Raw genomic sequence first — 16,417 nt, forward strand, 5'->3', positions numbered from 1 at the left:
CTGTGCTGCCTTCATCACTCCTATGAGCAGGTGACTCTGATGCCCTTCATTTCCTGCAGCCCTTCATAAGTCAAAGGCAGAAGGAAGTGTTATGAGCTGCAGGTACACCTTGGCAAGGAGCAGAGATCTCCAGGCTTGAAGAGCCAACACAGCTTCCCCCCAGGGCAAATGAGCTCAGAAACGGCCAGAGGAAGCCTTAGCCACCACAGGGGCTGGAATTGGAATATGAGCCAGAAACAGAGACCGCCCCAGATTTGCGTGGAGCCTGGGCTGGCTTTACAGGAGAAGACCTCCCTGGGGTGGGGCCCAGGATCCCAAAGGATCTATGCAAAGTCAGTTTGAGTCAAGGACGCCTGTGCTGTACGGGGATGAGATGAGGGGGAATGCTCAGCCACTCTCAAAATTAACTGTAGGTCTGGTCAGAAAACCCCTGGAATGGTGGCGCACACACAGAAGCTGGTGCTTCCGTCCCTTTTGTCCTCTCAGCTCCTGGCCTTGACTGCGAGCTGCCTTCCAGAATTATCCTCTGCCACCTTCTTCAGAAATTTCAAACTCAGTGTAGTCAGAGTTGCACTTGTAGCATCTCCGCCACAGCCCTGTCCTGTGTTCTGCTCGCCCACGAATGGGACTCAGGGGCGTGTTAGGCTCGTCCGTTCCCTCCCCTCGCCTGCCCTGACGGTCCTGCTTAAATCCGCTCCACTCTGCACCTACCACAGGGCCTCAGCTCTCTGCCGTGGGTGTTAGTTAGACCTCCTGTGAGGCTCTCTGCTTCAGGCCAGCCCCTGCAGTCCACCCTGTGCGCGCCCCACCAGTCTTAGCGCCTGAAAGTGAAATCTGATGTTACCTGCTGAACACGCTACGATGATGCTCCTGGAAAGGAAAAAACACAAAGTCCTTAAAAGAAGACTAGTGAGAGCTGATACATTTTCAGTGATTTCTATACACCAGACACAGGCCTCAGTGCTTCATGAGATCAGCCTCCTCACTTGCACAACACTGTCATGTGTGATTCTCATCTTGACTGAGTCTCTTCTCCAGATGAGGCACCTGAGGCAAGGCTCCTCTCAGCGAACCCCGCATTTCTTACGGAGAGCAGCTTGCAGCACACAGTTCGCCAGGCTGCCTGCCCACTTGTCTTTGCTGTGGACACAGCCCCCCTGTGGCTGAGCTGCCCAGCACCCCAACATGGTGCCTCTCAGCCCTCCCCACCCGCAGACAGTAAAGCGCTCCTTCTGTGTGTTCTTACAACCTCATACGTGCGCACATCAGTCTTCATAATGTTCCAGCATGACCGGAACTCTGTTTTATTTGGATGGATTTGCAAGCGTTAAAAATACTCAGTGTGTGGCCCTCCCTGGTGGCTCAGCGGGTTAAAGCACAGCACTGAGAAGCTAAAGCCACTTCCGCATGAGTTCGATTCCCGCCTGCCCCGGAGGTGACCACATGGCGTGGCAGACCTCTCCTGACCCGCCCGTTGCTCCCCTCAGCAGTGTGCTTCGTCCATCTGTTCTGTTCCCCACTCTGTCTCTGGTGAAGCCTCTCGCCGCCCCTGAGCCTCTGGCCTGTACCCCAGTTCTGTATGCACAAATAAATAAATCTTGAAAAAAAAAAATACTCAGTGACAATCTTGCTGCTCTCTCAGGCCGCTGCTGCTTAGGGCTCTTTGGAGCCAGGGACTCAGCGGCACGGTGCCTGCAGGAGCACATGGGCCTTTTGTAGGCACCTGGGGGTCTGGAAGGCATTTAACCTGGGCGCTCGCTGTGCCTAAAGGTAGTCGGTGACTGACACACAGCACGTCCAGCCTTTTCAGCAGTGAAGCCTGTGCATCCCGTGTCTGGCTGCCTTCTCTCCACAGCAGCAGCGTCGAGTAGTTGCCACAGCAACTGTATGGCCAAAGCTCTCGCCTCTGCGGAGTTTTTTACTGGCAGAGGAGATCAGGAGCGGGTGCCAACCCCGTCACCCAGTCACCCCGCACGCACGTGTGTCCAAGCTGAGGAGTTGGGGCATAGTAATTCACAGTGTCACCTGGTCATTGCTCGTTAGTTGCTTTTCCTTAAAATGCTCCGATACGGGGCTCTCTCTGGTGGCGCAATAGGTTAGAGCACCGCACTATGAAGCTCTCGGAAGCCTCTGCAGCACGAGTTCGATCCCCAGCCAGGGAGCTGACCCACAGGGCACAGCAGACCTCTCCTGACCCCGCCCACTGCCCCCCTCAGCAGTGTGTTTCAGTCAGTCGGCCTGTTCTGCTCCCCACTCTGTCTCTGATGAATCCTCTCACCCACCACCCCTCTGGCCTGTACTCCAGTTCTGTAAGCATAAATAAATAGGTCTTTAAAAAAAAGTTTTCCGTTTGGGGGAAATATCTAACTAATTTTACTGGAGTGGTTCTGTGATATTTCTAACAAGATCAACAAAAATGTGTTTGATTAAATACAGCTGTTGTTTTTCATGATGGTTTCTGGAATGAGATTTCCCTGAGCACACTAGGAGTGTGGTTTGGATGGAGACAGTTCTGAGAACGGGAGCGCGGTCTTGGGCTTCTGTTTCTGCCTCTGAAAGCAGAATAGAATATGTTATCTTAGAGCATCTGCGCTTGCAGCTCCGGTCATCTGATTCTGCATCTGTCCTGGTCAGTCCTTCTTCCCGAGGGGGAATCAACTTGCTAGAGTCATTTGCTCACTTGTGTTTGTTTAATTAATGGTCAGGTCCGCTGACGTGAGCTTGTTACGTGTCGGTCATGTTTCATTTATCTAATAAAATCGGCTGTTTACGACTTCACAGCTATTTTTATTTTTCATGATGATACTCACTTTCTCTGCTCACAGAATTATGTTCGAGTTGTCGAAGTTTGGTGGGATGAATATAAAGACTACTTCTATGCTAGTCGGCCTGAATCCAGGGCCCTTGCCTATGGGGACATATCTGAGCTGAAAAAATTTCGAGAAGACCATAACTGCAAAAGTTTCAAATGGTTCATGGAAGAAATCGCTTATGATATCACCTCACACTACCCTTTGCCACCCAAAAACGTTGAATGGGGAGAAGTAAGTATCCGCCAACTTTCAGATCTCCGAGCGTGTGTATGTGTGGAGATTGAGTTCGGGGAAAGGCAGAGAGAAAAGAGAACAGTGAGTGGATGAAAGGGCAAAAGTTGGGGTAAAAATGGTGTGTCCTCCCCCTCCCTCACCCTCCCTCACCCTCCCACCTCGACCCCTGACCCAGCTGCTCCCCTCCCAGCTCTGCACCTGGGCTCTGGGTCTTGGACCCAGAGGACAGTCTCTGGAAGTCTCCTAGTACCGGCTAGGAGAAGGACAGGGGGCGCCAGCGTCCAGCCTTTGGGCCTAGGAGGAGCCGAGGAAGGCCGCAGCCGCCCGGCGGAGCTCTGCCGTAACAGTTTCTCTCATTCTCATTCTGTTCCACCAGGGCAGGCGTGCTTCCCTCCCAACTGGCCATAAGCCCCAGGCCGTCTAGACCCTTCGTCAGCCCTGTGCATCTCTGTCAAGGGACTGCGTTCTCCCAGTCGCCCTGTCCGGTCTCGTAGCCTGAAAACCACCATGTGCTGACAACTCTAAAATTTCTCTCTTCAACCCAAGCCCGTGTCCCAGAGCCCAGACAGGTGCAGACACCGGCGCAGCCAGCGCCGGGTTCCCCTCCCAGCCGCCTCCACGCTGGGCCCAGACCCAGGCCGGTGGGTGTCTCCGAAGCCTCCCTTCCCCCACACGTGGCACCCAGCCCTGGAGTCAGCCTGCTGCTGTGGGGGCCCAGCACCACATCTCCCTAGAGTCTGGCGATCGTCCCCTCAGCCTGTTCTCAACCCCGCAGGCAGCCTGAGGATTTTTTGCGAAGTGAGTCCGGCCACATCAGTCCTCTCTCAGACCTGCAGTGACAACCCCTTTGGAGTGGCCTCGAGCACCTGTGTGATCCCCTTCCTCTGCCCCACCGACCCCCCTTCTATGACCTCAGGCTTCCCGGCCCACAGCCCTCCTAACGGCCTCAGCGCCAGCTCTGCAGCTCATTGCCCAGAGACTCTCCTCTGGTCCTTAGGTCCCCTCAGAGGCCACCTTCTTGGTGAGATCTACCAGCTGTCCCCCAGACTCTCTCAGTCCCCCCAACGGTGCTAAGCACTTCCTAGCGTGTCTTCTGTGCTTTCTCCTCTTTCCTCTCCCGAGAACATAAACTCAGGGCCGAGCACCTTTTTGCTGTTCACAGCGGATGTCAGAACCTGCCACACACCCGCTGTGTGTTCACTCAGTGTTTGATAGGTCGACGCAGGCATGGATGACTACGTGGAAGTTTCTGTCCTTCCTTTGCGATCTTACCCCTGAATCCGTTCGGCTTAACCTCCTCTGCCCGGCCTGTCCCTGCACCTTCCACCTGCCCTCCCAGGCTTTACTCCCATCTGGAATAAGCCCTACCTTTGAGGACATCCCAGGGGCAGGCGTCAGAGGAGCCCGGGGCGGGTGAGAGGCCGGTCCGAGTCCTGACTGTCGCTCCCCCTCAGCCTCCTGCGACACAAGGGCCGGGAACCACTGCCTGCTTCTCTTCTAAAAGCTTGACGTCGTAGCTGCTCCCTGCAGACTAAAGCAGCGTTTTTATTCCAGTGCTGTAGTAATTTATCATTGAGATATAAGTATGTATTTCCAAAGAGGAAAAAGTGACTTATACAAACAGGTGTTCCAGAGACGGGGGGTGTGCCTCCCTCTCCCACACTCCACAGTCAGAGGAAAGTGTCACCGGCCCCCTTCGCGGTTTCCTTCGCCCACCGGGGTCCAGGAGGCACTCGGGTGTCCACATCCGGCCAGCCTCCCCCTCCACTGTGGGCTGGACGTGATCCTGTGCAGTTTTCATTCACGTGCAGGACCTTGAACCTGAAATCGCGTTAATGGTGTCTTTTTATCTTTTCGTCTGAGGAGCACAAGAGACTGTGGTGATGGTGCATGGGTGAACTGGTAGTGGGAATTTCAAGGAGAACTCATTCATTGTACAAAAATGAAGGGTGATGTAATGAATATATATTTTTTTAAAAAAAAAAATAATAGGGGCCCTCCCTGGTGGCGCAGCGGGTTAAAGCACTGCACTGAGAAACTAAAGCCACTTCCGCATGAATTCGATTCCCGCCTGCCCCGGAGGTGACCACATGGCGCGGCAGACCTCTCCTGACCCGCCCGCTGCTCCCCTCAGCAGTGTACTTCGTCGATCTGCCTGTTCTGCTCCCCACTCTGTCTCTGGTGAAGCCTCTCACCCTCCGCATCTCTGGCCTGTACCCCAGTTCTATGTGAATAAATAAATAAAATCTTTAAAAATAATAATAATAATAATAATAAACCCGTAAGCCAGTGCCCTCAGTTGGAATGAGTCGAAGTCAGTGTTGACTTCAGGACGATAACATGATTTCAGCCATGACTGACAGTGGCCTGCTGGTACATGTGCCCAGATTTCCACTGTGAACGGCCGTATTTGACGTAAGCTCTTTCACGCTGATGCCACAATTCATTAAAAACGCAATTTGCCTGCTTTTTTGGTTCATTTTTCTAGATCAGAGGCTTTGAAACTGCTTACTGCATCGACAGCATGGGAAGAACTAACGGAGGCTTTGTGGAACTCGGGCCCTGCCACAGGATGGGGGGGAACCAGGTAAGTGGCCAGCCCTGAGCACCGCCAGGCTGTGACCACACGGTTTGTCTGGTTTTTCACTGGTAATTTTGTTTGTTTTGATAGAGTAAAACATTCTGTAAGTAGTTGACAGGGCTAAAACATCTGCTTAAATGAGGAAATGATAACAATACTGGTTTTTCCATAAGCATCCTGAATCCATAATTTATGTCTAATAGTGAGAGGTAAGGATACTCTCGTGTAAGTAGGTAACTACATACACCTAGCTCCTGGCAATTTATTTGAGAATATTGTTGAGTATTGCAGGTTTTCTCCAAAGAAACTGGAGTTACTGCCAGCAATGTGCATTTCACTATTATATTTTCTTCCAATATATCTTTCTTTTCTCTAATATAGATTCTCAAGCGTTATCAGGTTACTTTCTCACATTCTTGGTACCTAATAAATATGTGTTGATGACCCATTCTAGAGGATACCGAGCATAGAAATCTCCATTAACTTCAAAATGATTATAATTTCTGTCTTTGGACTTACAGTTCTGAACATACAGAAAAGTTATGGGACAATAAGGTAGTCCTGAGTTCAATTACAGGAGTTAAGTTTCAGTTTTGTTTCCCCCACACACACACAATGTAGATCAACAGAGAAATGTGTTATTTTCTCATTTCGTTTCCTTGCAACAGCTGTTCCGAATCAACGAAGCTAACCAGCTCATGCAGTACGATCAGTGTCTGGCAAAGGCGGCCGACGGGTCCAAAGTCATGATCACGCACTGCAATCTGAATGAGTTCAAGGAGTGGCAGTACTTCAAGGTATTCCGTGTTTCCGCTGCTGAAATAATATTCCGTGCTGTTTCTTTTTAATGACACCCACCAACCATGTGGAATTTAGGTATCTAAGCCTTGAAGCCTGCCTTCAGATCGGCTCGCCTTTCCCTGTCACTCAGTCCTTTGTTTCCCTGGGCGCCTGGTGACCCGCTGGCCTATGGGCCGTGTCACTTTCACTCCCTGTACAACGCTGCCTGGTCCGGCCGCCAGGTGCCCATCAGCGCCCCCTGCTCATTTCAGTAACCCGCTAAAATCCGTGATAGCAAGATATGATTTTCCTTAAATCGACATGAGTCATTCATGAAATGTATATCTCCGTATATGTGTGTACGCGTGCATCTGTAACATAAAAGCTAATGCGTTTATGTTTCATAGTGTCCAGTAGGTGGCGATAGAGGCAAACATTTAACCCCGGGACGCCAGGTCTTCCCAGCCTGTGGTCACGCGTCCAAGCCTCACAGGTGTGGCCTGTTGCTGCCCCAAGGGCTTACTAACTCACTCACTCGACACTGCAGGTGTAGGATTTGGTTTGGTTTTGTTTTGTTTCAGCTGTAAGTATTCCAAGTTCTGTGCTAAATCGAGGATTCTAACAGATGAATGAATTTGTGTGTGATTTTAAAAGTCCAGACCTGGCTGAAATAAATCAATTTATTATAAAACTCCTAAGCTGGGAAGCTGCCCACAGCGGAAGCGCTGGCCGCCCTCAGCTGTCCTTGCGGTGTGAAGCTCGTTCTCCTGCCTCCCATCCACAAGCCATGTGTTCGCTCTAAGCGGTGGTGCTGGGCCCAGCTTACTCTTCCCTGTGACCATCACTCATGGTTCATTACTGCGAAGGGGGAACTATGTGTTAGTTGCTGATTTTATTTTCTTATAATGATTTAAGAAGGAGCTTAACATAAACCCTGAAGAACAGAGGTTTTATTTAGACACCAACAAAAAAGACAAGTAATGGTAATAAATCACAGGGTCAGTGAGGACATTAGTAACCGTCAACCTTCCAGAATGCAGTGCTTAGCGTTTGCTAGGCTGATGCAGGCGTAGATGACTGCATGGAGGTTTCTGTCCTCCCTACGCTGTTTCACCCCTGAACATACCTTGAGTTTCACCTCTCCCCACCAGGGCCCCTATACCTTCCACCTGCCCTCTCAGCTGTCCTGCCCATTCTGGCCCAGACTTTAAAACTTACATATAAAGAAAACTCTGGAATCTGTCACCATGTGCAGATGCACATTTTTGCACCCAACATTACTAAATTTTTCTGGAGCCCTGAGGGGTGTTAGACTTGAAGAAGAAAAAAAAAGTAGCTAAAGCATGTCTGTCTCTAATGGCAGAGAAAAGAAATGCAGAGTTAAAACTAAACAAATTGCTCTCCAGCAGCAAGAGAATCATGAGAGAAATTATTTCTGATGAGTTACAAAAAGTAACCTCGCTCGCACCAGCCTCAGAAAACTTTTTATGAAGATAAACCAAAACTGGGTGAACAAGTTCATGATAGAAAAGTTTGTAGAAAATTATAGGAATCACTGGTAGTTGGGCACCCATAAATCGTAGCCAGCGTGGAAGAACAGTGAACTCCAGTTTGTACATTTTGGAGAAGAGCTGGCTTGATGTGAGGAACGCAGCGTTGGACATGGATTCCCTTAGGGGAGAAATTCCGCTAGCACTGTGGAAACAGACCCATGCACAGCTTAGCCTGAGAATCTGGACTGAAACGTTCAGCCTCCAGATTCCATTTATACTCTTAGATGTCCGGAGTCTCCTCCTGGATGGATTTTGTTTTTTTTTTTTCCCCTGAATTGGAAACTAAGTCTGAGAAATCTTCTAATTATTTATGTATTAATTCATGTAAAAGAAACAATATTAACCCTATTACATGTTAGTAAAAGTGAAAAAAGTTGTTATTTATATTAAAATGAAAAGAATCACATTGCATAGCTTTGCAAATCATCTTAATGGCTGTTTTAATAGAAGACAGCTGGTCTCTCACCCGCACTCATTTTGATGCAATGTGTTCTTTTAGGAGAAGTAGATAAGGGAAAAAATTCAACCTCCCATAAATACGCCCTTCAAATACCACTGGTTGTGCATTCATGCTGCACCCCAACTTGAAAAGCAGCCATTTCTTAAGCTATTTGCAATGTAGCACTGAAGCCCTCTCAGCAAACATTTGTCCTTTGGAACCCTAAAATCCATTGGTCCGTCTTAGGCTGCAGAGAGCTTTTACCAAGGTGAACGCTTGTAACATTACTATATCTTTGGAAAACATTGACTCACTGAGTTATATCGGTCATTTGCAATATCCAAAAACTCACAAATATTCACCACTGATTTCCTCAGAAACGTCTTTAAATATTGCGAAACTGTGACGTTCCTGGTATGGCCACAAATTTCCCAAAACTTTTCATTTTTCCATAAAAACACAAATCATACCAATGCTAACAAACATGGTCAGTGTTGTTTTTCCTGCAAGTGACATGCGCACCTCATTTTCAAGCAGATATATTACCAGTCTCCGCTTTGCCTAATCATCGTGTGTCTAGTCTTCCTTTCGAGCCCCGTAACATCCCAAGAAAGAGAGCAACGATCCCAACTCTCCAGTCAAACCACCAGACATGCTTTCCCTCCAGAATAGCGGAGACTCCCCGATGGGTTTGTCACTGTACAGAGCCTTAGGCATGCCTTCCAGGCCAGCTCTTAGAATGTTTGTCAAAAGTGCGCTGAAGCATAGTGAGTCAATACAATTAATAAGTTTTACAGCTTCGTCAAGGACATGCCTCGTTGAGGCTAATGTTTTCTCTTTCTACCACATAGGAAGCTACTAGCCCAACGTGGTGTTGTGGCTGAGGTATGCCCAGGCCCCAGCTCGTTTGCCTTTGTCGCTTTGGTACCAACAGTGCAAGTGGGGTTTTGGGATTATTATGAAAATAGCCTTGGCCTTGCGCTCCCAATCTCAGGTAGTCTGCATTGTGAGAACCCTGAGCTCTGTTGAAGGAAACTACACCCGCTGCTGAGGGCTTATTCAGGCACGTGCCAGGAGGCAGGGTAAGGACACACAGCAGAGTAGAGACTAGGTGGCTGCAGTAGACACAGGAAGGGAGAGCTACTGAGAAAAGCCATATCCTGAAGGCACAGAGCTGGTGTTATTCTTCGAAAAGGAGGCTTGGAGGGGAAGATAATGACACATGCGACTTATTTACATTGAATTTGAGAGACCACAGTGTATTACTTCAAGTACAAAATGGTAAGTACATTTTAGGTAACAATGAAAGGACTTAACGAGATTGATGATGAAGAGACACCAAAGCCTGAGGTGTAAGCCTGTCCCGTTTGCTTGAGGTGTCTTCTGACGAAAACCAGGTCATGACTTCTCCCAATATCACTGACGGCAAGTGACACTTTAAACTTCTCTTTCTGTGTTTTCCAGAACCTGCACAGATTTACCCACATTCCTTCAGGGATGTGCTTAGATCGCTCAGATGTCCTGCACCAAGTGTTCATCTCTGATTGCGACTCCAGTAAAGCGACTCAAAAGTGGGAAATGAATAACATCCACAGTGTTTAGGAAAAATAAAGGAAACCAATAACCTACCTACTGACACATAAAGTTATACAGGACTGAAAGGCGCCTGAAACCTGCTGCAGCAATTATAATAATTCTGTACAGCTCCAAACCCAGAACCTCCTGATCAGTTTGAAGGACATTGATAAACTGTGATTTTACAATAACATTATCATCTGCAGTTACTGTTTACAAAACTGCTTTTACCTTAAACTTTGTAGATGTTTACATCATTTTTTGTTTTGTTTTAAGGTGATGTTGGTCATTTGTGCATTTAGCTCTGTTTTATTTCCAACAGAGTTGAAGGTGTCGTTGTCGTCTTCTTTGGGATTACACTCAGGGTCTGAAAGGCAGTTTGATTCTTTTTTTTTAACACACTTGAAAAAGGTTGGGGTAACCAGACTTTCATTTCTAACTGGGTGGTTATCAGCCGTTGTGTCTTTATTTAATTTTACATCTTTTCGAAGCACTGCCACAGGTTCTCAGCCAGGGTGGCCTTTCTTCACAGTCATGCTGCTTTTTTGAAAGGTGAATTTCAACACATTTAGTGCCTCTTTCATTTCTCAGTATATATTCCAAGAGCTTTTGATGAAACTTACAGGATGGTAATGTTGGAATGTCACCTATTTGAGGAAAAATGTGTCCACTACTCAGAAATGAATTTATGTGCTACCATTTTGTTCTGAAATCGAATGTTATATGGCTTGAAACAGAAATGACAATTATGGACCATCCCCAGGGCACTGGGTATTCCACAGGGTGTGAAGACTGTTGCCCAGGATGCCCTCGGTAGAGACCAGTACCACAGAGAGCAAAGGGGTCTACAGCCAGAGAAAAATTGGCCACTGACACTTGGGACTTAGTTTTCCCCAGTACATTATAGAAAACAGTAAATCTCAGTTTTAAACTCTTGAAATGGGAGTGACAAAAGAAAACACCGCTGTAAACACATAATTCCTTGGAACTGGGTAAGAATTCCCAGCCCCTTATTTGAGTGAGCCTTACAAAACTGTTTGGCATAACCTCAGCCGAACAACTGGGACGCCGAGAGCGAGTGGATGTTTCACTTCTGTTTTCACCCAAATGAAATTCCCTGCACATTTTAAACTTCTTTTTAAAAAGACTATTTAAGAGTAGTTAACAAATATGAGCTACTTTCTGTTAGATTGGGTGTTTGTTCCCTAATGTTTCTTAGGTGGTTGTCTTTTTTCTTTTAGGAAGCCTGCTTTTATTAATTTTTTTCAATGAAAAGATTTGTTTGTATTTAAACATTTATTTGGACAGCACCTCTCATAAGAAAACCAAATACTGCAGGGGTCAGATTTTAATTTCTAAGTAAAGGTCCAAAAAGATTAAAATGCTAAATTGCATACAAAAAAAAATGTAAGGTAGGAACTTAAGCATATTTGATCCTGTAATCATGATATCGCTACAATGAAAGGAATTCACAAACTACTGCCAGCGGGAAATATTTTTAAAGCTAAAAAAAGAAAAAGACTGCATCCGTTTAAAAAAAGCCTACAAATTTGTTTCTCCCAAGCCTAACTCTTCAATTTAGAGTCAATGTTAACGTTAAACATTTTAAACAGTTTTATTTATAATTTTGAATTGTCAATGACTATTTTGCTACCAATCTGTGATCAACCATTTTAACTTTCATTCATCTCTAGAGATATTTAAAAAGGAATACATTTATATGCTTCTATAGCTACAAAATAAATCAACTCTAAAAGAGAATTGGTACTTCAGTGACTTGTGTGTTGGCAGTTTGCTCCTCCATCTTCCTTGTGGAATAGATTATAACCTTGACACCTATCCGTAGTCCTAAGGAAGGTGGCACACTGACTGCGTATAGAAACTTTAAATGGGTATTTGGTGCAATTCATTAAGATACTCTATGATAATGATTCTACAGAACTGAAATCAGAAACCTTACCAAACATGAAAAGCATCACAAGCTGCCGCCATATGACTATTTTCTACTGTAGGCTGCTTTGGAAATAATTCCCATATCCTTGCTTTGTAAGTTGATAAAATATCACTATGCATTTCTACACATTTTATAAATTTGATTTATGCAGATTTTGATACACTGTATGTTTCTGTAGAAATTGTATAAATATTCAAAATTTTATTAGGGATAAATTTGAGAAGTTTATGTATATCTTAATTCTGGGTTGCTTGTTTTTTAGGTGAAGAAAATAAAAACTGTATTTTAATCCATGGCTTTTTTTCAGTACTTGTAATCTAATTTCTAAGTCTAATGTCTTATGCAACATATTTGAAATAATTATTTGATTTTATTGTTTTCAGGGTACACTAAAAGAATAGCTAAAACATCATTGAGTATATAGCAGAGTTTGGTTAGCTGGGATAGAGGAATCTTTCATTTGTTTCCCCTCCCCTCCCCAATGGCTTATATAAGATAGAGATTCAGTTTTCCTCCTTGTCATAAGAAGCCTGGGAGCCAGGGCCAGTGACATGATTCAAGGATTCAGAGCAGAAATCTTTGCAATTTCCTTTGATTTCCATTCATGATGAGTCACAGAATGGCTCAGAAGATCCAACCAAAACACCCCAACTTCATGCAGAAAAAGAAAGGCAGGTAAAAGGGCAGAGCCTGGGCCCTCCCTGGTGGCGCGATGGGTTAGGACACAGTACTGCAAGTGAGCCGTCATTGCGAGTTCAATCCCCGGCCCCCGGGAGCTGACTCACATGGCGCGGCAGACCTCTCCTGACCCATCCGCTGCTCCCCTCAGCAGTGTATTTCAGTCGGTTTGCCTGTTCTGCTCCCCACTCTGTCTCTGGTGAATCCTCTCACCGCCCCTGCACCTCTGGCCTGTACCCCAGTTCCGTATGTCTAAAGAAAATTTTTTATTTATTTATTTATTTTAAAGCGGAGCCTAGCCATTTCTCAGAAATTCTCACCTTTGTCTTTCAGGCAGAACTGTGTCATATGAGCAGCTCTAGCAGCAAAGGGTTCTGGGAAATGGAGTCCTATTCTGGGAGTATTACTACCACCTCTCTTCCCCTCACCATCTCAAAGACCACATTTCTCTTTAAGGAAAAGAAAAGCATGATGTTGAATAGGCAACAATGTGTGCCATGTCAACTACTACAAGACTCAACTCTGGGAAAGAACCAAACTGGAACTCGTGGGACTTAGACCTGGCATGACAGGAGAACTTCTAGAGAATAGGTCTCCATAGTTCATAGGAAGTTACTCTGCCTGAGTCTCTTCTGAATGTTGTGTGCCAGAAAACCCTGGTTGACAGGTAGACAGTATGCTTGCTTCTGATTTGACCTGTTGGTCTCTACAAACCAAAAACTGTGGTAGCATCACCTTTAGTTGACTGGCTGACATACCGAAATTCGCCGCTTCATACTGCATCAGGCCTGTCTTTACCTGGGCATGTGTGTGTTTCTATTGTGTGGGAAGTGTTCCTGCATTCTCCCATTCACACCCCTTCAGAAACAAGGGGACTTGGTTAAAACTGATTGACCCACCTGACTAGGATTAACCAATAAGTCATGGGGGGGAAGGGGAGGCATCAGACCAAATCAAGACTCTTAGTAAGATAGGAGGGTGGAATGGATTTGAGATGGGCAGCAAACAGCATCTGCAAAGAGCATGAGCTTCCTTTCTTAGAACCTTACACAGCCCATTCTAGCAGTACAGCAATTTCAAAACTTAGTCACTGCTGTTAAGTGTAAACGTGATGGTTCTATTCAATTCACAGATGCTCATGTTACTAAAACTTTTAAGACTATGAACCCTTGAGAGCAAGCAATGGTCCATTTCTCTTGCTCAAAGCACTAATGTGATTATACTTGATGGGTGGCCCCTCTCTTTTGTCTGAGGCCTCCTTAATTTTCCTAATAGTATGTGACAATGCTCTTTTCTGAATGGTGGGGTAGTGTGTAGACTTGTCTGTATTTGAATCCACGTTTCTTTACAAATTACCTTGGTCACTTTGGGAACATTATTTAATCTTTATTCTTCAGTGTCCTCATTAATAAAATGGGGGAAAATAATAGTGCCCATTTTACAGAATTGTTCAGAGGATCAAATGAGTTTACATATCAAACACTTAAAATGATAGTTCTTGGCAGAGAGGATAATATAAATATTAGTTATCTGGTTTTAAAACCTTTTATCTGTCTCTTCGGAGAACAGCTACACTACAGACCCTTTATGAAGAGTGCATGAGCATACGTATACCTGTGCTTCGTTATGTGTGAGGTCATTACCCCTACTTTGCAAGTCAGAGAATGAAGCTCAGAAGCTTCTTAAACTGGTGGCACAGTGGGTTAAAGCACAGCATCATGAAGCTTTCCACAACCACTACCGCACAAGTTCGGTCCCCAGCCAGAGGGGTGACCCACATAGCACAGCAGATCTCTCCTGTCCCGCCCACTGCTCCATGTATTTCAGAACATCTGCCTGTTCTGCTCCCCACTTGGTCGCTGGTGAATCTTCATACCCCCACATCTCTGGCCTGTACCCCAGTTCTTATATGCATAAATAAATTAAAAAAAAAAAAACCCTAGAGGGAGGCATGAGATGGTTATTCAGAAATCATTATCTTTACCCAATGCCATTCCTCCAGCACATGTAGTATGTGGGGTTCAGTGGTCTAGCTTAATCCTTGGATGGCCTAAGTACATCTTGAAATTCATCTAAGATGTGTATTTTTACATTATCTGTAAAATTTCTTTTGGGCTTTTGACAAAGCAAGTAACTCCAGCCACTGTGTTGATGATTAAATGTTGCAAACAAAGCTGTAAGTTCTAGGTGATGAAGATGACCAGGCTTCCCTTCTAGCCACGGCATAGTAAAAGTGAACATATCCTGCTCTCCTAAACAACCATCTAACTGGACAAACAAAACTATATAACTGGAGCAAATTTCAGGAATTGGATAGCAGACTGTGATAGTTGGGAGAAGCAAAGCAAGCTGCTTCAATATGTTTGCCTGCCTGGGAGAACTTACGCGACTACTGCACAGGGCTACACAGTGATGCTCTCTGAGATGAGGGACAGAGTGGGGGTTTGAAGCTGCTGAAATGTACAGGGCAGGCAAATGAGGGGAGTCCACTTGAATACCAGCACTGAGACCTGTACAGTGAGTTTTATGGCACTGCCACTACAACAGCAAGACCCTGAGGAACAACCTAAACACCTATCGGTTACGGCATCCTCGCATGATGGCCAGTTCCATAGCAATGCGAATGAAGTTATAAACAAGTCTTAATAGTAGGATAGATAGCACTGAGAGGGAGTGCAGTGTTTTGGGTAACCCCCAAAACACTTCATGCAGCAAATGTTTTTTGTAAAATCAAAAGCAACTGAAATTAAACATGTCACGTTAAACCTACGTGATAGGTTAAGTGACTTGTTCAAGTTCACAGATTAGGAACCAAGGAAGTAACTCCAGTGCTCAATATCCCCAGGGCCCAGCAGGAGGAATTTGATCCTAGGTAAACCTGTCCCCAACAGCATGCTCTCCATGACACTAGTTTTCCTTTCCACTTTCTCAAGAAATCTCAGTACTGAATCTAATGCTCTATCATGGCAATTATACTAACCCGTTTCAGCATGTGAACTTTTTTAGTTAATATTTACTAAGCATTTACTACTTCTTGTCAGAATGTGTTAAATATATTGCCTTATTAAGTCCACAAAATAGATTTTTCTTGCTTTACAGATGCGCCAACCAAAGGTTTCAAGTTGTCTGATTTTAACAAGCCAGTAGGAAACACATCCCTATCGGATCTTCTGATTCCCAAGGCAAAGTTCCTTATCAGCTAGCTCTCAATTATTTTCATTTTCCCCTTTGTAGTGGTTCACTTGTTTTTGATCTTTGTATAAGCCATTTTATCTTTATTGCAAAAATGTGCAGCATTGAAAAATAAGGCATCAATGAAAGGTATTATCTTGTTACCTGCCCTAGGACAATTCAGCTTGACTGTCAGGTTTTCCATTTGATACAAAGGTCATTTGATAATACTCTACCCATTTCCAAGTGCTGAAGGAAACAGACTTAATCGATTTCAATCAAAAACTCCATTTCTTCTATGTAGTAGGTGGTTTCAAGTACTTTTCTACCATTGTTATTTAATCTTTGAACAGTAAAACAGAAATTGACCCCTTATTACAAATGGGGAGAATTCAGCTCAGTTCATAACCGCTAGTATTTTGTAGAGCCAGGGAACTGGGAGCTAACCTCAATGAGTCTGAAATAATTACCCCAATTTTTCTAACATCACCTTACACTAGAAAATACTTTTTAATCTTCACTTTATGATCAGTGAAAATTCAAAATTTGAATGCACAGCCATTGGAATGAGTAATAGGAAGCTCTCATTGAAGTTTGAAGATTTTCTTGAGGTCCATGTTTTTGTTACTGATTTTCCAT

General features: G+C 45.2%; 1 protein-coding gene across 1 annotated transcript in view; it reads left to right on the plus strand.

Moving 5' to 3' along the window:
* GALNT7 (polypeptide N-acetylgalactosaminyltransferase 7) overlaps positions 1–12,188 on the plus strand; it is a 49,058-nt gene extending 36,870 nt beyond the window's left edge. The window contains exons 10-13 of the mRNA XM_012724793.1: positions 2,826–3,044; positions 5,536–5,634; positions 6,297–6,425; positions 9,865–12,188. Of these exons, the coding sequence (XP_012580247.1) occupies positions 2,826–3,044; positions 5,536–5,634; positions 6,297–6,425; positions 9,865–10,002 (585 nt within the window). The 3' untranslated portion in view covers positions 10,003–12,188. The remainder of the gene's footprint in view (positions 1–2,825; positions 3,045–5,535; positions 5,635–6,296; positions 6,426–9,864) is intronic.
* The last annotated feature ends 4,229 nt before the right edge of the window (positions 12,189–16,417 follow it).

Source organism: Condylura cristata, unplaced genomic scaffold, assembly GCF_000260355.1.
Source record: "Condylura cristata isolate star-nosed mole 26May11 unplaced genomic scaffold, ConCri1.0 scaffold00014, whole genome shotgun sequence".
NCBI lineage: Eukaryota > Metazoa > Chordata > Mammalia > Eulipotyphla > Talpidae > Condylura > Condylura cristata.